The sequence below is a fragment of the Varanus komodoensis genome, unplaced genomic scaffold (assembly GCF_004798865.1).
Source record: "Varanus komodoensis strain SLA01 unplaced genomic scaffold, ASM479886v1 scaffold1, whole genome shotgun sequence".
Lineage (NCBI taxonomy): Eukaryota > Metazoa > Chordata > Lepidosauria > Squamata > Varanidae > Varanus > Varanus komodoensis.
This window is the reverse complement of record NW_025335268.1, coordinates 129428854-129452025: the sequence shown is the minus strand read 5'-3', so window position 1 is coordinate 129452025 and position 23172 is coordinate 129428854. Positions and strand designations below refer to the sequence as shown.

The following is a 23172-nucleotide window of genomic DNA, read 5'->3' as shown; positions in this document are numbered from 1 at the left end:
AACTTATTTTAATTGTTAATTTATTGGTATTTATAGGATTTTAAATACCAATAAATTAACAATTAAAATAAGTTTTAAATAAAAAGGTCTCAGCCTGGCACCGAAAAACAAATAACGACGGCACCAGGCGGACCTCTCTGGGGAGCGCATTCCATAGATGGGGCGCCACCGCAGACAAAGCCCTCCTCCGGTGCTCACCCTCCTAATATCATTCACAGATGGTTCCCAGAGAAGGCCATCTGTTGCTGACATCTTTGTCCACCAAATCTTTTTACATACCAATAGTTGGATCCATATAGCGTATCCAACACAATGGACCATTCTGTTGTACTAGGAATTCAGAAAGTTATCTGGGAAGAAACATAAATATCCTTATCATGAAAGTGGGATCATTTGTTTGAATGGAGACAAAACATGGATGACTGAAGCTTTGAATATGAATACACAAATTAGTAAGAAGACCTTGGAAATAGCCAAAAATAAGTTTTCCTCTTCTATTAAGCAGACAAAATCCCACAGGGAGGTTATATTCTTGCTCAATTAGCACAAGCAAAAGAAACAGTTTATTCACCCTTACTGGCCCAGGCTGCCTGAACTCTTAGCATGTTCCAGTAGCAATACCTGATAGGAGATGCATTCTAAAACCCAGTCAAAGCAAGCTTGTTGACAGCAGAAATAAGATTCAATTGTCTGAGGAAACCCAACCAACCTGAGATAAGTGAATTCCACAGAGTAGATTTGAGGGTAAATCTCACAAGCAAATAAGAAGCAGTGTTTTACCCTCCTAACAAATGCTTCTGTGTGCCACATGATTATTTGGAGAAGTTCTACGAAGCAGAGAACAATATCCTGAAGGCAGCTAATAGAAAGTGCTTAAAAAATAAAATATAGTGAATATTCAAAATAAAACATAGAAAATAGAAAATATTTTCTTAGCATAGCCCAAGAGAGAGAGCACACACAGGAATTCAATCATCTAGCTATGTCAAAAGCACTCCAGAACAGTGCACTAAATAGTTCATTGCCCATGAATGGCTATAACTTTTATCCTTTTGTTACACAACTCAAAGCAAGACAGCAATTTAACAAAGTGAAAACTAGGGGAAAGTTGATAGGGCAGCCAGTAATTTAGACACCTTTGGAAGTCAGTGTTCAAAAGGAACAGAAGTGCATTCAGTGTACATTCTTTCCCACCATGATTCATATGCTCTAGCTGTTTGAACCTGGTCTGGATTCCCATCAGTCCCTGCCGGTCTATCACATAGACTGCATTAAACACAGCTGGTGTTGCAATATGAAAATGTGCAAAAGAGATCAGTGTGAATGGGTGAACACTTCACAAGAGTTTATCATCAGTGCCACTGTTGGCAAATTCAGATAAAATAATGAATTAGATAAGGAAAAAATCAACTTTACACACTTGCCATGGAAACTGGTCATCTCCAGCAGCAGTACCTCATCTTGAGCCTTCAATCCTTTGGATTATGTTTCAAGCCCGTCTAAGTGGAGTGCATCATTTGCAAATGTAAATCTTGATTTTCTGTCGAACTTGCAGCAACCCCCAAAAGGAAATCAATCCATTTTATTTTTTTCAGCAAAAATAGGGCAATCTGGAGGTCAGAAGTGTTAAAAAGGGAATGCTGTTTAATATTCCCAGCAAACCTGAAATGTCTGTGCAATGGATTGACAGTGGCAATAGTGAATTTTTAGGTTCTTGCATGGAAAGAGTCAAAAAGCTTTACCACAGTTCAAGAAAAATACAGTTATCTTTTACAGGAATCCAGAGGACATCTTTTGTGAAATAGGAAGAAAAATGGAATTCATCCTTTATTTGATGTGAAAAGCATTTATTGAGACATTTCAAAAGTGGAGACACCCTTATTCGACTATCAGGATTAATTTATTTAGAAAGCATTTGATTAATCTCTGAGGAGGTACCCCTAACATTTCGATGTCCAAAGATGTCCTAGGTCAGTGGCGGCGAATCTATGCCAAGCGTGCCACAGTTGGCATGTGAGCCAAGTCACCACACGATTGCTCCAGGAGCTGAGCATCGAAAAACAGTGCACACAGGGGTGATGAGCACACTTGAAAAGGAGTAGAGGCACCAGGTGATGATGTCACGGGCTGCAACTCATTAGCCATGACTCATCCGTGCCTTCGCATAGCAAGTCAGTCAGTTGCCAAGAATATATCTATATTTACTTGAATTGGCTGTGAGTTGTGTTTTCCAAACAAAACCCTCAATTTTTAGATTTTATTGCAATGCTGGACCTTTGTGATAAATAAGTGGGTTTTGGATTGCAGTTTTGGCACTGAGCCTCTAAAAGGTTCACCATCACTGGGTTGGGTTGTACAAACGAGGTGTCCTGGCATGATTTTGATGCTTGGAATGCTTTTAAATTGGGCAGAAACGTTGAGCTGGGCAGAAAAACTTACTCAAGGAAGGCCATTTCAAAATCGCCCTATTTTCAATGGTATTTTACCACTATATTACAGTTAGGAGTGTGCACCAGGCTAGGGTATGGGTTAGAAAAATGGGGTGTCCAGGCAGGATTTTGATGGTTGGAATGAGTATAGAAGGGCAGAAATGACAAACTGTGCACAAAAACTTACTCAAAAAAAGCCTGTTCAAACCCACCGTATTTTCAAATTTACTTAACCCCTATATTAGGGGTCCGCACCAGGCTAGGGTTAGGGTTAGAAAAGCGAGATGTCCTGGCATGATATTGATGGTTGGAATGTGTTCAGAATGGGCAGAAAGGTGGAGCTGTGCAGAAAAGGCTACTCAAGGAAGGCCTTTTCAAAATCGCCCTATTTTCAATGGTGTTTTACCAGTATGTTAGGGTTAGGGGTGTGCACCAGGCTAGGGTTAGGGTTAGAAAAACGAGGTGTCCTGGCATGATTTTGATGGTTGGAATGTGTTCAGAATGGGCAGAAAGGTGGAGCTGTGCAGAAAAGGCTACTCAAGGAAGGCCTTTTCAAAATCACTCAAATGTTAATCTTATTTTACCCCTATATTAGGGTTAGGGGTCTGCCCCAGGCTAGGGTTAGGGTTAGAAAAATGAGGTGTTCTAGAACGATATTGATGTTTGGAATGTGTTCAGAATGGGCTGAAAGGTGGAGCTGTGAAGAAAAAGCTACTCAAGGAAAGCTTTTTCAAAATCCCCGTCTTTTCAGTGGAACTTTAGCCCTACATTATGGTTAGCAGTGTTCACCAGGAAAGGTCAGTGCAGTGGTTGTGGACCTATGGCATGTGTAGAGCCCTCTGTGTCAGCACGTGGGCCAAGTCACCCCAGCTTTGCCAGAGGAGCTCAACATCAGATAACATCACACATAGGGACCATGTATATGTTTGGAAAGTAGTTTGAGCGCCAGGTGACGATGTCATGAGTCTTGACTCATTAGCTGCTACTTGTCCGAGCATTTGCATGGCCAGTTCATGCACATGTATATGCGTTTGGACTGGCTGTGAGTTGATTTTTCTAAACTAATAGCTCAGTTTTCAGGGTTTATTGTAGTGTTGGCACTTTGCGATATGTAAGTGGTTTTGGAGTTGCAGATTGGGCACTTGGTCTATTAAAGGTTCACCGTTACTGTCCTAGGTTTACAAAACTCATATGAACACTTCATATCCAGGTCCTGGACCAACTATCAGATGCAATGTTCCTGCAAAGATATGTTTGGGTCTTCTTTCCAACCCAAGCAGCTGCCTAATGGATCAACACAATCAGCTGCCTAGGAAGGCCTCAGCAATTATAGGCAGCCTATAAATATATATAAATAAATAAATAGAAATCATATGTACACCCCTCCCTCCAAGAAGGAAGATCTTAAGTACTATTAATAAAATGTATTGTGCAGTCATTCGGTTTTTGTCGTTAATAGATGGCTTGTGTTAAGAAGGATGGGAGAAACCAAGGGAAAACACTGGAAGGTCACATATGGAACATGGCATTGTCTGCTACTGTCTCCCCACTTTCAACTTCATGTTTGAGACAGAGGGATATTACAGTAAAAAAAAAAAAAGGCTTCGGCTAACAAGCAGTTAAGAAAATAAATAAATAAATAAATGCTTCATTTGGGCACCCTCAGTCTCAGGAGAGGATGATTATACTATATTCATTTGAAACATTTTAACACTGCCTTTCAATTTAAAACACACACACTAGTGATGGCACAAAAACAATGTCCATTAAAAACAAGGGAGTTATCATCACACACAATGATGAAAGCTATTCATAGAAATAAAAGCCAACAGATGAACAATACAATCCTATAACTATCTATTCAGGACTGAGGCCTATTGCTTATTTATTATTTTATTTATCAAATGTCTATCCCACCTGTTATGGAACTGATTCCCAGACAGGTGTGTACAGTGGTGCAACCTGAAACAAGCTAGATCATGGATGGGCAGATTATCGGTTTTGGGGATCTGCTTTGATTTTCAACTGAACCTTGAGCATCTAAGAAGTGGAGAGCCAAATGCAGAATGATGACTCAAGAAGGTGGACACCAAATTGCAAAATAAGGTTTTTTCTGAGCACATGCTTAGCTTAGAATTTTGTTTTCTGGTACCGGAACACAGAAAACGTTTCACACGCAAATTTACTCCTGTTCCCCCACCCCAGGCTTCCTTGACTAGAGCAACCTAATTCAAGAGAAGAGGGCTTTTTGTTGTTGCTATCCTTAAACCACTGGAACTTGGAAACTGTTGCTGACCTACTGCAAGTCACCTAGAGATTTACCAATTGATTTCAATCTGCCTCTGCCCACCTTTGCCCTAGGCAGGAGGGCCTGGATTAATTAACAAAAAAAGTATGCACTTGGCACTGAAAAAGCATCACTGTCAGTGCCAGCTAGGTTCTCTGGAGAGAGCATTTCAAACTACATCACAATTAAAGGCCCTCTCTCCAAGCACTTCAGTAAGCAGAGGAACTCAGAGAAGGATTTCCAAGGAAGAAAATCATCTTCAGACAAGATTCATGAAGAAGAAGGTGATCCATTAGGAAGAAGGTGATCTGCATAGATATACTTTGATATAAAGCTTTATCTGCTTGCATGAGAATGCAACATCCTGATATCATATTATTGAAAACAAAGAAGGTGGGAGTCTACAGACATGACCTCCATTTAGAGCAGCTGGACTGATGTTAAGAGGAATTTTAAAAGTAAAACTTAAAGGCTGAACTAGAATAAAAATTTTCCCAAGCTGAAAACCAGTCAAATTAGAGAACACATGACTCTGGGCCTCATTCAACATAGCTGTTGAACAGTGAGTGATAAAACAAAGCAACAACAGGCAGTTTTGTGTCTTGAATGGGGCCAAGGGGCTATATATTAAGTACCCTTGCTTCACAATGGCTTAAGCTGGGGAATGAAAGGCCAGTGCTGAATACAATTCAGGTCATCAACAACAAGTTTGTTTAAAAGCAGGAGAGCATAAGAACAGGGTTGAATGACTTGTGCTCAAAATAGTATGATTAAGTCATGCTTTCCCACACCATTACAAGAAAAAACACTCTAAAACACAGAGCTGTTTTGGAAGGAAAGAGAAAAAAATGGCCCAAACTGAAGGGGGCTCAAAAATGTCAACCCCAAGTGTCTAAAATAAGCAAAAGGTCACCTTACACACAGATGCATGCAGGAGCTTTAAAATATTCCATTTGATGTGCACACTGTCAAATGCTAGAGCAAAGCCCTGTCTGGAATGAGCACATCCCATGCAGGAGACCTGAGCTGACAACTGCTGGAGCAAAAATGACAATGTTGTTCAGTTCAACCAGAGCAGCTGCAAAACTGCTTCGCATTCTTAAATAAAATGAGGAGGAGAAATGTGCTGCCTGCAGTGGGAATGCAGCCATCTTTTGCCAAGCAGGGTAAGTAGTTCCTTAGAACCAAGGCCGCATGTTTCAGCCGCCCCATTCTCAACTACACTCCCCCCTCCCCCACTTAAAAGGCTGAAGCTCGATCCAGACAAGATGAAGGTACTGTTAGTGGAAAGTCCATTCATTCCACTGGGGAACATTCAACCTGTCCTGGATGGGGTTGCATTCCCCCAAAAGGACAAGGTTCACAGCCTTGGATCCTGACTTGTCACTTATTTCTCAGGTAGACTCGGAAACCAGGAGTGCTTTTTACCAGGTTAGGCTGATGTTTCAGCTGTGCCCCTGCTTGAATGAGCAGAGTCTCACAACAGTTATCCTCACAGCTGATTACTGTAATGCACTCTAAGTGGGGCTGCCTTTGAAAATAGTCAGGATATTGCAACATCCAAAATAATAAGGCCACATCCTGCTGACAAGGACTGGCTGGTGTGAACACATTGTACCAATCCTTCACAGGTTGCATGGGCTGCCAGTTGCTGTCCAGACCCAATTCAGAGTGCTGACTTTAACATACAAAGCCCTAAATGGCTTGAGGCCAGGATATCTGAGGGACTGCCTATCTCCGTAAGTCCCTGCCTGATCACTAAGGTCTTCATCAGAGGCCCTTCTCTGAGCACCCCCCCCAACAAAGTAAGGGGGGAGATGGCCATGAAAAGGGCCTTATCTGTAGTAGCACCCCACTACTGGAATTCTTTACCAAAGAAGTCCACCAGGCATCTTCACTTTAGGAACCAGCTGAAGACATTTAATATTTTGTAATCACTTTGGTGAGTGAGTGGTTTTATAATTGGTAAATTGCTGTTGCTGCTACCATGTTGAGTGTCTAGTCTCCAGATGATATTTATTATTTTTAATCACTGTTTTAAATGGTTTTATTGGAAATTGTTTAAGTATATTGTTATTTTATTTCTAACTGTTTTATTGTCTTATTCTTTTCCTATTTTATTGTTTAAATTGTACTGTTTTATTGGTGTTTTATTGTTGTTTGTATGAACTGCCCTGAGAGCCTTTGGCTAAGAGAGATGCAGCATATAAGTGCAGTAAATAAATATTAATAAATATTGTGTTCTCAGGTTATAAGGAACTGTGCAGTTCCTTATGAAACCAGTTGCTTCATCACCCCACATGAGATGCCCCAAATCTCATGCTATAGCACTTGATGATGCTCCTGAAACGTCTTGCCAGAGCAGAAATAAGAGGGCTGTACTTACAAATACCCCCAACAGAGAGTTGAGCAGCAATATCTTTTTCCCAGGATACGAGTCGGATTCAGAAGGATGCATTTCTGGCATGAGGAACAGTGTCACTAACAAGCTCTGCTATGCACTGGGAAATTCTCCCCCTCCTGTTATGAGCTGAGTTAAGGAACAGAAGCCAAGAGATTGGGAGAGACATTTGTGAACCATAGCAAAAAAAGAAAAGAAAAGAGGAAGGCATGTGTGTTGGGGCTGCTTTCAGCAGAACTGAAGCTTCTGAATCAACAGCCAAGTACAATAAGCTCTGAATAGAACCATGGAGAACAGAGTGAACCCGGAGGCAGAAAGAACATGCAAGAGTTAGGACTATTCTGTCTCCTCAGTGCTTGCCTGCCCACTTTCTCCCAGCTGCGTTCAGAGAACAATAGAACAAAAGCTCCAAGTTACAGAACAAGGTACCTGCCAGGGAGATCTTATGTCCCTGCCGATATGTCAATTTGCCAATTTGGCATTTTTCACCCAAGTGTAATTAAGAGTTTATGACAGTCCTAAGCGTGTTTTTTCAGGAGCAAACTGAAAGTAAAAAACTGTCCAAGTCAGAATGGTTATTGCAATTTGGAACAGTATCTGGAATGCGGCTGGCATCTGTGTTGGGGGCACTTATTAGAGAGGCCATGGCACTAATGATGAGAGAATTCCCTAACTTCAGTTTATGGACTACAATGAGGGGCCTGGTAGGGAATCTGAAACTGATTAGTAAGCCCCTTGACATTTTCACTTAGGAGCCATATGTCAGAATTATTTCTGAGACTCTAACTGGTTCTAAAGCAAACACTTTGTAAGTGTATGTTTTATTGTAAATTTGAACAAAAGAAAACTAAAAAGAAGCATAACCTGTAGCAAAACCCAAAAGAGGCTTTGCCAAACCTTGATTTGAAACTTTGCAAGCTTATTGTGCATGTTCCCATGTGCAACTGAACATTTGTCTTCTTGCACACTGCAGAAACACATCCTCCTTTGTAAAAACTGAGGAGGAGAATTTAGCTATTCCTCTGTCCATGGTTATATCCTTTGGAATAAAGCAATTGAATTGGAAGATGCAAACCCAGCACAATTGATAGGTGAAAATTTTGAACTTGATAAGCATCCCATTAACCAGAGTTTCTAAGCAGGGTAGCATGTTAATTTGCATTTTTAAAATTACACACACATCTCCATCTTTTTACTGATTTCTACATATTTCTCTACAACCTCCTGCAGTCTGTTCTTAGATTGTGTTTATTTCAGGACCCCCACTGCTGCAGGACCTGCCATCAAAATACAGAAGGCAGAAACTCAATCCAAAGGTCTGCCAAGAAAAAAATAAGTGACCTTGGACTGGCTATTGCAGTTACTCTCTTTGTTCTTCATGAGTAAAATGGAAACAGCTTTCTCTTTTCCATGCTGGTTGGAAATATCCTTCTTGGTAGGTAACCATACAGCTCCTAGCAAATTTCAGTAAGAAATTGATTGTGCAAATCACTGCCCCAACATGTCACCAAGATTTTTTTTGTACCTGTCTCCAAAGAAATTTTGCATGCTGGATCCTCATCTGAAACATATTAAAAGCACTTAAAAGAACATACTATTAGAACTTTCTACACAGCTTTCTCTAACCCAGTACTCACCAGATGTTTGGGACTACAACTCCCATCATTCCTGTCCATTGGCTGTACTGACTGGGGTTGATGTGTGGTGGAGTTCAAAACATCCGGAAGCCACCATGTTGGAGAAGGCTGCTATAAGCAACATTTTGAAGCAATAACTTCCACAAAGTCAATTATTCATGGTGAGAACATTTTTGTACCAGTCCCAAAAGCTCTTATTTTCCTTAGGTCTCTCCTCTCACCCTTGTGTTATGAGAAAGTAAAAGCCACATGATCTTGGGGCTAAACTAGAACAGACTGACTCTTATTAGTGGACTTCTGCTTTACTGAGTGAGGAAAATAGACACTTACCTTCTTCTGAGTCACTCATATAAAGGCTTCTCATTGATTCCTATTTTAAATGAGTGGTCCCATGATCCTTTGCAGAGGCCCCACCAAGGTTCTGTCACCACAGGAATCTGTGGTTAAGTTGTACCACACAGTCTTTGCCAAAGGGGAAAGAACTCATATAACCTGCAGCACTAGGGTGTCCCCTGCCTTCCAAGGTGCTAATTTGCTAAGGACTTTGGATGGGGGAGAGACCAACCAATGAGGGCTCCAAAACAGACTCAGTATAATTAGAAGATGTGCTGGACTGGAGTGCACAGCAGGCTCACAACCCATAATTACTTGCACCTTCAACCCAGCCCCGCATTAGGGGAATAAAAAAATGGTGGCTCTCTTGGGGAGCCTTAAATTTCATTCCTACTGGTTGATATGTGGAAGGTTCACAACCCACTCCACAATAAATGGCAACTCAAAATAGCCACTCTGTGGAAAAATGTATAAAACAATTGATCTCTTGGGAAAATACCAACAAATGGGGAAGGGGAGGCCTATAAGAGGCCTGAGGTGGAAGGACTTAGGGGACCCTGAGAGAACATAAGAACGTATGAGAAGCCACGGTGGATCAGACGAATGGTCCATCTAATCCAGCACTCTGTACACACAGTGGCAAACCAGCTGCCCTGAACCAGGATGGGTGCAAAACCTTCTTCCGCCTAAGCTCCTCAGCCACTGGTGTATGCAGGCATGCTGCCTCTGGTAAAGGAGGTAGCACACAGCCAGCAAGACTAGTAGCCATTGATAGCCTCCTTCTCCTCCATGAATCTCTCCGATTCCCTTTTAAAGTCATCCAAATTGGTGACCACCACCACTTCCTGTGACAGTGAACTCACATTCTATTGTGTGAAAAAGTACTTCCTCTTATCTCTCCTAAACCTCCCACCATTCAGCTTCATGGAATGACTTTGGGCTCTACTGTTATGGGAGAGGGAGAAAGTGTCTCTTGCGCCACTTTCTCCAATACCATGCATTATTTAAAACACTTCTATCATGTCTCCCTTTACACACATTTCTTTTAAACCAAACAGTCCTAGTTGTTGTAGTAAGTTTTCATAGAGGAACTGCTCCAGCCCCTTGATCATTTTCACTGCCCCTCTCTGTACCTTTTCCAACTCAATAATGTTCTTTTGCAGGTAAGGTGACTAGAACTGTACACAATTTTCTAAGTGCGGCTGCACTAAAAATGTGTATAAGGGCAAGACAATGGTTATTGTTCAGTTAACAAAAGCACAAAAGGTATGTCACCATTCTTCTAGGATACATTCTTGTGTCTGTGGTCAGCCAGGAATAGTAGGAACTTTAGGAATGGATTTCCATCTAAACATGCATAAGATTGGACCCTAAGTCACTTTTGCCACATCTACATGTGCAAGGGTGGGAAAGGAACTCTCAATTTAGATAAACCTCTATTTGCTCACTGTTGACAAAGTTTACCAGCAATGGTGAGTAGGTAACTGCTGATTTAGAAAACTGCTCCTAAATGAATGACTGCGGAGCTAGTAAGTGTGAAGAGATGTATTTCTTAAGCCACTGATTTTGTCTGTAAACCAATGTATGAAAAAAACAAAAACAAATTGGAGAAACGATTCATGAAACTGTCACTGGTAGTTAGCCTCTATCTTCCCTCTTGTGGAGATGAAGCTTTTGATCAGCATATCCATGAACAAACAGAATTTAGATCGCTGTTTTTAATCTATAATTCATCCGTTTACCCTCCCCTTCAGTTTTACTGACTCTGCATAGATGAGTATCTGGGGAATAAACAGTGAAAATAAAAGAGAAGCAGTTCACTGGAAATCCTTTGCCCTCCCATGATGCTTTCTTACAAAATCTATGGGGATTCCTCATTACAGTGTAACCTCTTTTAAACAGGTATTCTCCCACAAGTACATTGCATGAGAATCCAGCCTACTATCCTGCTATTCTTAATACTAAAAAAAGTGAAATATCACAACTCTTTCTCTAGTTGGATCAACATAAAAACATTGTCAAGATCCGCAGCTATTACGAAACAATGAACAAAATGTGAGCTTGTTCTGGATCACAATTAATTGATGCAGCCAAAATGAACTGCTTTTTACAAGTTGGTCTGTTTAAAGGAGAAAATGGTATAAATGTAAAGACTGTACCATATTCCTTATGGTCCCCTTTCCTGCAATGCACAGGCAATGTCTCTCAGCCCCACAATTTAAAAATATAAACTAAAACAATTCTGTCCCTTGATCCTGCCTTCTTCCCCATTCTCATATAAGTTAGAGACAATTTTGCCATCATTGTCTAATAAGCCAGTGTTTTACTTTTACCAGCCAAGTGTTTTTGAGCTTTCCTGGCCACCTGACTCAGAGCTTTTGGCAAGCCTTTCTCTGAACCTGCAAAAGAGGGTTAACAAATTATGCAAAGTCCTACACCAAATGTAGGTCAAACCCAACCTTAAAATCAAAGTCTCCATTACTACTATAATACATGGCCTTCTCTGTCAAATTCTGTTGTGAGGGGAAGGAAATATTCCTACACACACTAAGTAAGGTACAAGTGAAAAGGAGTCAGATTTGAAAATGACTTCAACAATATTTGCAGGTACCTGGTCAATCCCAAACATGATTATAGCAGCAAGGGTATAGAAGATGGAACTCCAGAGCTCAAGTCTACAATTCTAATCAGATCCACACAGTTATTAATATGGAATGGGGCTTATCTTTCAATGTTTTTAGTGAAATTATATCTTTTGACAATTGATATTATTTATCTATTTCAAAGAGCACCATGGTTTAAACCTGCAAATGTTTTAAAGTCCTTGATTTAAATTTTATTAGGTACTTTGGGCAAGCCATGTTCTGAGTCCTCATTCCCACTGAGCCTGACTCCAGTTCAACATCAACTAGGCATAATACTGTTTGCCTACCTCACAGGGTTGCTATACAGATGCCAGAAGTACAAGCATCTTATTTTGGACTTTACATTCACTGGAAACTTCCTTTTGTACCTTTGTATTCAGTTCTTTATATTGACTGTTCAGTATTTTCAATAAACCAATGTAAATAAAGCAAATTGATACTACAATATATATGAAGCATTCTGGAAATCTGAATGCACTAAATACATACTAAGTAGTATTACCATTAATAGTATTAAAAGAAAGACACGCCATTTCCTCCAATCTAATGACCTGTCTCTGTGAGAAAATAAGTTAACATCAGGAAACACTATTATTCCTTCTTCCCTTACTTGTCAATCCGGTCCTTCCAGGTTAAGGAAACAGAAGTCTTGCCTCACGTTAGCACTAAGCAAAGAATTAACAGGGTTTTCTCAAGTCACGTTGGCTGAGGCTGATGGGAACTATAGTCCAAAACATCTGGTGGGCACCAGATTAGAGGCTACCAATATAAGGTGCAAGAGACTTTGGAAGTGAGGGGCCTGTTCTACATTTTGAGTACAGGCATCCAATTTGATTCCTTGTATAATCTAGGTTTTGTCTGTGCTGGATAGTTATTGTAGTAGTAGTTGCCTTGTGTTTCCTTATACTTGGAATTACAGCTCTACAATGATGTTGAGCCAATGCTGAATGTTTCCGCACTATCTCCTCCCCCCCACACACAACACACACACTGTTCTTCATGCATTGCAATATTTTCTCACTGTTATGGACTACAGCTCTCCCCCTCACCACCACCTCTAACTCCTGAACAATAAAAGGATTATTTATTTATTTATTAAAACATTTCTATGCCGCCCCTTGCTGAAGCCTCTGGGAGGCTTACAACACAATAAAATACAAAAAAATACAAAAATAACAATATAAAATTAAAATTAACAATATAAAATAAATAAACAATATAAAAGAAGTCGCCCTGGCCAGATAAATAAGCAAATATTGTTAACAATTAAAGTGACGTTTAAATAAAAAGGTCTTCACCTGGCGCCGAAAAACAAATAACGACGGCGCCAGGCGGACCTCTCTGGGGAGCGCATTCCATAGATCAATCTATTACATTTAGAAAAATGCTTCAGTACCCACCTTCAGTACATCAGTATAGACCTTTACTGATCCTCAAAAAGGTTTATACACAAAGCTTAATAAAATGGTGTCTTACCCCCAGCCATCAAATTCATTCTTACTGAAGTAATGTAACTTGAAATTCTACTAATGAAATTTGAAATACTAACTTGAAATTCTACTAATGCAACTAATGAAATTCTACTTTTTGTGAGACAAAATCAGGGAGATTTATTTCAGAGATTCATCTTGAAAAAGGGATATAACTTTGTAGACTGCCCAGAGACCCCTTGGCTATGGGGTGGTACAAACATGCAATAAACAAACACACACTCTCTATTCTTTCCACTCATACCTTGAATTCAAAACTTTCTTTCTTGTTGGCATAGCGAAGAACTTCATTGATAAAATATGCAAAAGAACACTTATTAATTTGCTAAAAACTAGGATTGCCATTTCTACGTGTGCGCTCTATCAGGATTATTACCCAAAACTGTGTGAAAAGCAAAGGTTTTCTTCGAACTTATATATCTTGGAACTAGCTTAAGGGAAAGAAAAGAGAATTAGGGCTGAATCACACAGCAGGAAGTATAGCTGCAGCATCTGAGTTTCTTCAGCACACAAGAATGAAGGCAGCCATTATTCCCATTTTATGGATGAAAATAGAGGCATTCTGTGAGAAGCCCAAGGTCAATGACAAATATTGCTTCTAAAGAAGTTGTCTGTGTCTCTCAAATCTCAGAGCGGTTACCCTTGCACACATTTACCACCTCACTAACTGATCCAGCTGAACTTACACTAGTATCTCCTAATATTAGGAAACAAATATGATATTATGAATACTGGGATATATCAGCATACTAATTAATAATTATCTTATTCCCAGCACGGCCTCATCGTCCGGGTATGCCGAAGCAATGTCCACTGCCTTGGAGAAAAAAATACAATTCAGTCACAGCTTGAAAACACAAAGGATACACTTTGAGTCGCTGTGAAACCAAACTTGATTTCTAGCGTCCTTCATCCAATAGGTCACATTGCTAGGGAACTTCTGCTTATTCTTCAAAATATCTCCCAAGGTTGGTCTTTTGGCTTCACCAGAGTCTTCCCTACAAGCCTGCAACAGACTTTGCTTCTCTCATTTACTTGCTCTGGTTTCTGAGTATCTGAAGAGTTTCTCTCCCAGCATGTCAGCTCTCTGGGCAGTTTTTCATTCTGCTGACAGTTGTTAGCTCTGAAAGTTTTAAGTAACTCAATCTTTAAAAGGGCAAGGGGAGGCAAAGACCTGAAATCCAACACGGGCAAAAGCCAGCTGGCACGGCGGGTGGGGACACCACTGCACCCAAATCCCAGCCAACAAGAAAATGCTTCATCAGAAGTGGCAACTTTGCCAGACCTTCCAGAACAACAAACTCCAGTCTGAAACTCAGACAGCTCACTGAAGGAATGCCAGGACTTTCAGGGATGAGAAGCACCCAGTCCTTGCAAATTTATGGAGCCAGTTGGCACTTTTCTATTTAAAACACACACGCGCATGTAACCGCCACCTCAGGCTACTGTGTTAAACCCTATAACAAATTTGGGCAAAGGTCATGATTTAGTAATTGGCAGGACAGAAAACCAGGCCTACTTCCTCTTCTCAGAAGCCCACCTTAGGCAGCTACTCAGGATGGACTTGGAATGAGGACACCAAGGCAAAATGAGTTTCTGAACTCAAGGGACTACAATCTGGTCCAAGCCCCTGTTACAAAAGCATCACGGGCATCTGCATAAAGATGGAAAAAGCTTGGTGTTTTCTTGTCAGGTGCTGAATGCATTTGTGCAAGGACCCTGGGGTAGGTAGGCTTTGCAGCAGCCATTTCATCAGGTTGCAAAAGAGAGAGAGCTGGGAGCAGAGGTCACTCCCTCAGCATTGCTGGGACACCAGCAGTATTTGGCTACTCCTTTCCTCAAACTGTTTCTCTCCCAGATGGTTGTTCAAAAGGCTCCATAACCAAAAATCAGTGTTTGGACTTGTGTTTTTCCCCTTCCTCAGTTCCAGCCCATTTTCATTTGTGTGGTATCTTTTTGACGATAAACCTAAAAGCATAGTCTTAAAATGTATCTGCCATTCCAGGAGCCTTTTTCAGTTACAGAAAGGATAAAAATGCTTCAAATAAAGAAACATATTATTATGTAAAATTCTATGTATAAGACTTCTTGTGTAGGAAGCCAAATCAAAACCTATTTCTGCATATTTGTTACAAAATAAATGAATTGGAAAGTAAACAGGGAAAAATAGAGAACCCAGAAAGGGTAAGTAAAGTCAGTGGACAAAGCAAACCCCACAGGCATCAAAGGTGTCTAATGAACCCTATTATAGGATTTAATGCATACACGTACACATATTGTTTCTAGTTTGGCCTTTCTAGCCTAGTTTCCCTACAGAGGGCTTCATAAACAAACTTGGTTGGAATAAACAAAGAAAGCACTCTCCTATTGAACAGGCCAAAATAAAACACTCAGACTTCACTCCACTGGCAAAGTGATTGCATTTCACTGCTAGTCGATGAGCACATATATGTGGCAATCACTGCATGTTTTTGTGAAACATTTTGGAAAGAAGGCGATAGTTGAAATCAGGCCAGTTTTTCTTCCCCATGAGGTAACATTGATGACATCCATCCAGTTGGTCTATTTTAAATCTGGCCGATTTCCCATCAGGCAACCAAGGCTTGAAACTATACTGATGCTGACCAGAGTTTGAAACAGCTGTGCCACTAGTATTCTTAATGACTGAAGAATCTTTAAAGCACGATGGCAATGCTTTGAAGAAAGGAAGAATAATTTTGTCAGAGCAACTTTACACACTGCAAAGTGTGACGAGGTTAACTCAGCAATGCAGAAAAAGGAACTAAAATGTTTTAGGCAGACCAGACTAGATGAAATGGTAAATGCATCCAAACATGTCATGCACCTGTTTTTGAAAAAAAATAACGACTTAATTAAGCAGCAGCATTGGTGAGGGGGAAATCATTATAGAAATCGCCAGGAAAAGGAAGTTTAGCCTTTCCCCACCATGTTGTAGATCTGATAAAAATCACCCCATCTGTGAGGGGAAGTTTGCCACTGGAAGCAATCATTAATCATCTACTCCATGTGTGTTACAGCAGGATTGCAGAACTGCATTCAGCCTGAGAGCTGAATATGTTATCAGAGGCCACAGTGGGACCCCGCAGGCTCAAGATTCCTTATCTCTCCAATACAACTACCTCCACATCTTCCATGCATCATCCATGTAGCTCAGCCCTTCTAAGCTAATAAACAGAGCTAAGAGAGAATGTCATTACTAGTGAACATTCCAAGAATGTTAAGGTGGCAGCTGCAGAATCATATTCATATCAGCAGACATGAATGGGCAGAATCTATACTTTAATTTCATACCATATGATATCATGGACCTACTATTAGGACCCTCTCAATCAACACAATATAAATGAGTAGGTCTCAGGTGAGCTGGCAGTGAAACTCTATCAAAGGCTCAAGGCATATGTTAGGAAGAATCAGGGAGAGGTTTATACCTGTCCAGGCAATTACTTGACATCCAACAAGATCATACTCTTAAAGCCATTGTTTTAAAGTGTCACATTTCAACACAATATTAGGGTGGTATGTCTGGATGATAGCTAAATAGATGGATGTCACAAATCTAATCGTGTAACTCCCTGCTGCTGAAAAACTATTAGTAACTATCAAAGTGACAAGTCTCAAACCCTCCCCTATACTTTTGCTTCCTGACCATATAATGAACTAAAATAGATTTCTTTCTCAGACCAAGAAATCTCACTCTGGGTAGCACACTACTCTGAAAGTCTAATTACTGGCCTCAGACATCCTCTAAGCCAAAAGAATGAGCAAGTCCACAGGCCATCAATATGTAAAAATAGTTTAAAAGCAAATGCATCCAGAACTGTTCAGTGGAAAGACAAATGCAGCAAAGAATAGCTTATGAAATCTATTTTCAGCCAAATCAGGAGTGTGTGTGTATCTGTGTGTGTGTGTGTGTGTGTGTGTGTGTGTGTGTGTGCGAGAGAGAGAGAGAGAGAGAGAGAGAGAGAGAGAGAGAGGGAGGGAGGGAGGGAGGGAGGGAGGGAGAACCACAAATCAAACATATATTTCTCATTCCTTTTTGCCCAGCGGAGTGATTTTAACCAGCCAATGCACGTGTAGGAAATGCTTAACAGCATACAAAACACACTAAGATGCAAAAGGTTTCCTTTTTTTTCTTTTCTTTTCTTTTTTTTTTTTTTTTGATGCTGTACCCTAAAAATGAGGTTGAATACATAAAAAACTCTCCTTCTCATATATAACCATGTAAAAGACACAATACCTGCCCTCACACAGTTGTTCCTCAAATGTTTGGTCAAATATTCACTTGCATCCTCTGACCCAAAAATACTGTTTCAGAGCTGAATTAAATTAGGGCTGAATCAAAGCAACCTAAGTAATTCTGGTGCCTGCAAATTTATTCTGCCCTCACTGGGAGGTCAAGTTGACCAACTGCCTGGGGGACATGGGCAAAGAAACAAAACTGCAGCATGGAAGCAGAAGTTAGCTAACTGAGAAAGGGTTGTAGCTCAGTGGTAGAGACTATGCTTTGCATGCAAAGCATGTCAGATTCAATCCTTGCCATCCTTACACGGGGATGGGAAAGTACCCTCTCTAAAACCAACAGGAGATACTTCTAGAAAGAGTGTAGAGCAGCCTTCCCCTTCAGAGGATTTGGACTCAATTCCCACCAGTCCCAGCAGGCAAAAGTAATTGTCAGAAGAATTGGGGCCTGGAGTCCAAAACATCTGGAGGCCACCAGGTTGGGGAAGGCTGCTGGAGACAATACTGGATTAGATGAACCAACCACCTCAGTCAGTATAAGGCAGTGCCCTGTGGTCCTTGGTCAACAGAGATACAAACAATCAGAGATGAAACTCTTAAAAACTGGTATAAATACAGATGAAAGAGAAAGCATCACAATTACCCCATCATCTATCATAATTAACCCATGCAAATCATTTTCACAGAGTGTTAGGATAACCATTACTATAAGTGGCTTTACTAAGATTAGATGGCTGACAAGGTGGCATCTGGTGGCTGTGATGTGATAACTAGGATGCAACAGCCACATACAGTATACTGTATGTGGTATACTGCCAATCACAAGATGTTATGAACAAATAACAAGAGATGGCTTTTGCAGACCTGCTCTGCTTACAAGTTTCCCTTGGGCATCTAAGCAGCTTCTCTCTGGGATGAATGCTGAGCTAGATAGCTCTTTGGTCTGACACAACATGCCCATCTGTTTTTACCAGATACTACCCTATGTATCTGATTGCCCTACAGCTCTGACCAGTGGGTTCAAAGGATGCTGCAGATCCCTGCTGCAGATTGTGAGTGCCATTGCAATATAGGGATCCTCCAGGCCCTCTTAGATTGAGCAAAAGGGAAAGGTGCTGTCTTTGGTTTGTGGTGTTTTTTAATCTAGGACATGAAGCCACAGCTCTCCTGATAGAACCAGCCAGATACTGTAAATAGATCAGCACAGCTGCTCTGCCTCCTCCACCCCCATGAGAGCATAGTCAGCCTGCTTCATCACAGGTGCAACCATCCTACACTCCAACAAGCCCAAATCACAGCCAACATCACTCTGCCCACACTTTCAATGAGCTGCTGAAATCGCAGCAAGGGGCCAATCTGCCTCCAGCTCAATTGTCCCATCATCTCCATAACTGTCTATTCTCCAGCAAATACCACTGAAAACCTTGTACTTTTGAAGTAGCACAAGTACTCTGTAAAATTAATTTTTAAAATGCTGTTTTGAAAAATGCCACAAACTTCTTACCCTGCTTGCCAAGTATTCTATACTGATTTCACAGATTATACTCTCTCACTTCTTTGTTCCACTTTTCAGCCCCCTGATCTATTGTTGCCTATTTCATAGCCCTCCCGCACCCTTCATCATCCACATTTGAAACCTAGAACAATGTACTTCAACCTGGAGGACAGCGTGGCAGTCCAGAATGAATGCTCACCTGGGTATGAACCATCTCGTGGAATCAGGCAGGGCATATGATCTCAGGTGACCTTCTGTCTTTGTCCCTCCTGTAGCACCATGTACAAATCCTGCTTGGGGTCCCAGCGTGCAGCAGACCTTCTCAGGAAGGCAGAGGGTTGGAAGGGAAAATACTACTTCAGCCATACAAACAGGCTTCTCCAGCCCCAGAGGACAGGATGCTTCCATTCTGCATTAATCCGACCGTGCCTGCAAGCCATGCTGCCTGAGTGACAGCCAGTGGGGATTAAGGCCTGAGAGTGGAACACCAATCATTCTCCTCCCGCCCAGCTCCCCCTGCTGCTACCCAGAGAGATGGGCGATTCGGTCTCAGTAATCCCCGACTGTCACTCCCTTCCAGGAAAGCCTGGCAGGTCACCAAAGGGGAGATTAGTGAGATCATGAAAATGCCCCCCCACCCTCAGAGTGGGCAGGCTGCCATCGCTGGGGTCTGCACAGCGCCACCCTCTCCATGCGAGGGAGATGCTTCGGTCATCCTGCAATGGTCTGATGATGTACCGAAGGGAAATCTATATTCCTCAACACCACTATGCAAATTTTTCTTGTGAGCTGCAGCATCACCTGGTGGTCTCAGACAGGAATGCGGCACAACCCCTCTCGTCAAAGAAAAGAGCGCCATCGACAAGACAGCTGTTACTGATGAAACCCAGCCTCCCTCCCGCCTCCTGCTCCTCCTCTTGCAGCGAATTCTACACACATCTAAAAGCCCTCCCTATGTGCTATGAAACACAAATGCTGGAATGTATTAACAGTGGATTTATGCTTTATTCTCCAAGTCTACTTACCGGACGCTCTAAGATACAAGCTATACAGTTCTACTGACTAGAAATCAGAGAGGCTGTGGGTTGACCTCATTTATTAGATTTATATCCCACCTTTTCTCCTTTCAAGAAACTCAAAGTGGCTTATATAATTCTCCCCCCTCCCCCCAATCTTGTCCTTCTAACAATAACCCTGAGAGGAAGGTTGGACTGACAGTTTGTGCCTGGCCCAAAGTCATCCAGTTAGCTCCATGGCCAAGTGGGGACTAGAACCCAGATTTCTTAGTTCCCAATCCTGCACACTTAACCACTATACCACCAGCTCTCTTATGTACTATGTCCCACTTACACATCAGTGTAAGGAACATATCTCGCTAGCTGTCAAAACAGCTTTCTCCTAGAAAAATGGGATGTGCTGCACTGTTGCACATCTCCAAGCAGACAGATTCTTGGGAAAATGTATAAAATGTGTGTCACGCTGAGGACCATCAGGGCAAACCCCCATTTAAAAAAAAACAAAAACCAGAGGCCCTCAGCACAAACAGGGCTTATATCCCACCACTCCCTTTTTGCACCTTTGCTTTCCCTTAACAGTTTGTCTTTCAACAGCTGTCAAAAGACAAAAAAGGAATTTTAAAAAAACCCTGTGTGGAATCTGTTTGGGTCTATGGACTTTGTCAGGTTCACCCCCTTAGGATATTTACCCACCCAAGCTTTCACTTTCCACAGCAGAGGAACAATAGGCCTCCACAGTTACACAAGTGTGGCTAAAACAAGAATTAAATAATACACTTTTTTGCTTTAACATAATGGTTTGCCAGTCTTCAAAATGCTATTGACACACTGAAGGGAGTCTCATTGCTTTCAAAGCAAGGATCATAAAACTGTTTTTGCAATCTCTTTAAAAAAAGAAAAGATGTTAAAAAGCTATGGAAAGCCCCAAATGGATCACAATAGCAAGATGGAAGGCAGCAGGCCAATGCCAGCCACCTACATGTGTTACTTCAGCACTTGAATCATGACTGGCAAAGCTGGGTGCCTAGACAAGTTTGACAGGAGTGCTAAGGGATCTTTGTCAGACTAGCTAAGCTGCTCACTAGTCAATCCTGGATGCAAACAACATGACAACCTATCAAAGGCACACCAACCTGTAGAACAACCCATGGGTTGTCAGGCTGGCTTGTTCTTTTATTTATTTCTTAGATTTATATCCTGCCTTTTTTCTTTTAAAGAAATCAAAGTGGCTTACATCATTCTCCTCCTGCTGGTCTCAGTTTCATCCTCACAGCAACAAATCTATGTGGTAGGTTGGTCTGAGAGCCTGTGACTAGCCCAAAATCACCCAGTTAGCTCCATGGCTGAGATCACCTGAGTCCCAATCCTACACTCTTAATCACTACATCACACTCTTTGTAGCCAAAGAACAAGCTATCCGGCAGAAATCAGTCAGGATTTGCATAGCACAACAACAGATCATGGGTAACAACCCATGATGGGTTGTCATGTTGTAACGCCCTGATACAATTTGTTGTTGGGTTATGTAGGGTGGCTTCCTGTGATGTCCAAACCCACAGGATGATATCATGGGTTGTTTGGAATGACTACAAATCTATCCAGCAAGAGCAGCAAAAGTCTTTCTTGCTCCTCACAATCTTTCTAATGCAACTGCCTTCATCCATTTAACCCTTGCTCCTAAAAACTGATAAGAAAGGATACCAGACACTATGTTCAGAAACCATTTTATTTTTGCTCTTGACATTTGGCAGTCTATTGTTACAACACTGGTACAATTTATTGCTTTACTGCTCTGCCATGATATTTGTATATCGTTACTGATCCCACTCATTGCTCTGCCTTGAAATCTACTGATCCATGTCACTGTTCTGCAGTCAAATTTGCATACCTTATTTCTATCTTTGCTATGCTTTGATATTATTGTATCTTTACTGATGCAGGTCACTAAAATTTGCATGTATTTACAGATCTCTGCAGTGTAAATTATACCTCTATCTGACACCTAGCAATGAAGACCTGCAGAGGGAAGCGACAAGTACAAAGTGGAAGGTGGGGGACGTGAAAGCAGAAAAGGGGCTTTACCAGCAAGTGTAATTACTTCAGTAGCACATCTAAAACATTCAGAAGCAACCTCTAAAACAACTAAATTTAAAGATGTTTGCTAGCAAAGCAGGCCTGAAGTGGAGGATGAAATTGACATGGCCAATGACAAGAGGGAATGTTGATATCCTGACCTAACTAACAAAGAGGCATTCTCATGCTCCTGTGCACTTGCCAAGACCTCAAAAAAGTTTGCACACATGTCACCACATTCACAGGAGCTCAGAAAATTCTATGCATTTGGTGATCTGATACAAAATGAGGCAGAAGTTCCCTTCATGAGACAGTAACAACAGAGAATCAACTGCGGAAAAGGTGCTGCCACAGTGAATTGGGAAGCTATTATTTGTACCACGAAGACACCTCTGATACAGTGGTATGTTGGCTCACGAACTTAATCCGTTCCAGGACTCTGGTCGTGACCCAAATTGGTTGTGAGCCAAGTTAAATTTCCCCATCAGGTTCAATGTAAATAAGGTTAATCCGTTCTGTAACCATTTCTTAAATCAGAAAAATGTGAAGCAAAGTGACAACAACAAAGATCACGGCCATCTCCTCCCTTCAACCCCAAGCACAAGCATGGCCAGCTCCCCACCCACCCCCCAGCACGACTGAGATTGCACCTGTCATCCCTTCACGCACCCGTCATCCTAGCAGGTGACCGTCGTCCCGGCACGCGCCCATCATCCTGGCACGCTGGGGGGTGGGGGGGGGAGATGGGCGTGAGCGCGGGCACACTGGAGGAGGAAGAGATGGGCGTGATCTCGGCCATCTCCCCCCCACCCCAAGAGCGATCATGGCCATCTCCCCACTCAGGGGTGGGGTGGGGAGATGGCTGCGATAGTGCTGGTTGCGGGGAGGGGGAGATGGCCGAGATCGAGCCTGTCTTTCCTGCAGGAGTGCACCTCTGATCAGGCACGCCTTCCCTGCACGAAAGCACTGCAATCATGGCCAGCTCCCCACTTGGGAGGTGGGGATGGGGAGATGGTCACAATCGCAGTTCCATTCGTGCAGGGAAGGCATGCCTGATCAGAGGCGTGCTCCTGCAGGAAAGACAGGCGGAAGCTCGGCCATCTCCC

The 23172-nt window shown here is 41.8% G+C and overlaps 1 protein-coding gene across 1 annotated transcript in view; it reads right to left on the bottom strand.

Moving 5' to 3' along the window:
* Positions 1–19417, bottom strand: part of LOC123031209 (transmembrane and coiled-coil domains protein 2-like) — a 41633-nt gene extending 22216 nt beyond the window's left edge. The window contains exon 1 of the mRNA XM_044445862.1: positions 19177–19417. Within this exon, the coding sequence (XP_044301797.1) occupies positions 19177–19191 (15 nt within the window). The 5' untranslated portion in view covers positions 19192–19417. The remainder of the gene's footprint in view (positions 1–19176) is intronic.
* Positions 19418–23172: the final 3755 nt, after the last annotated feature.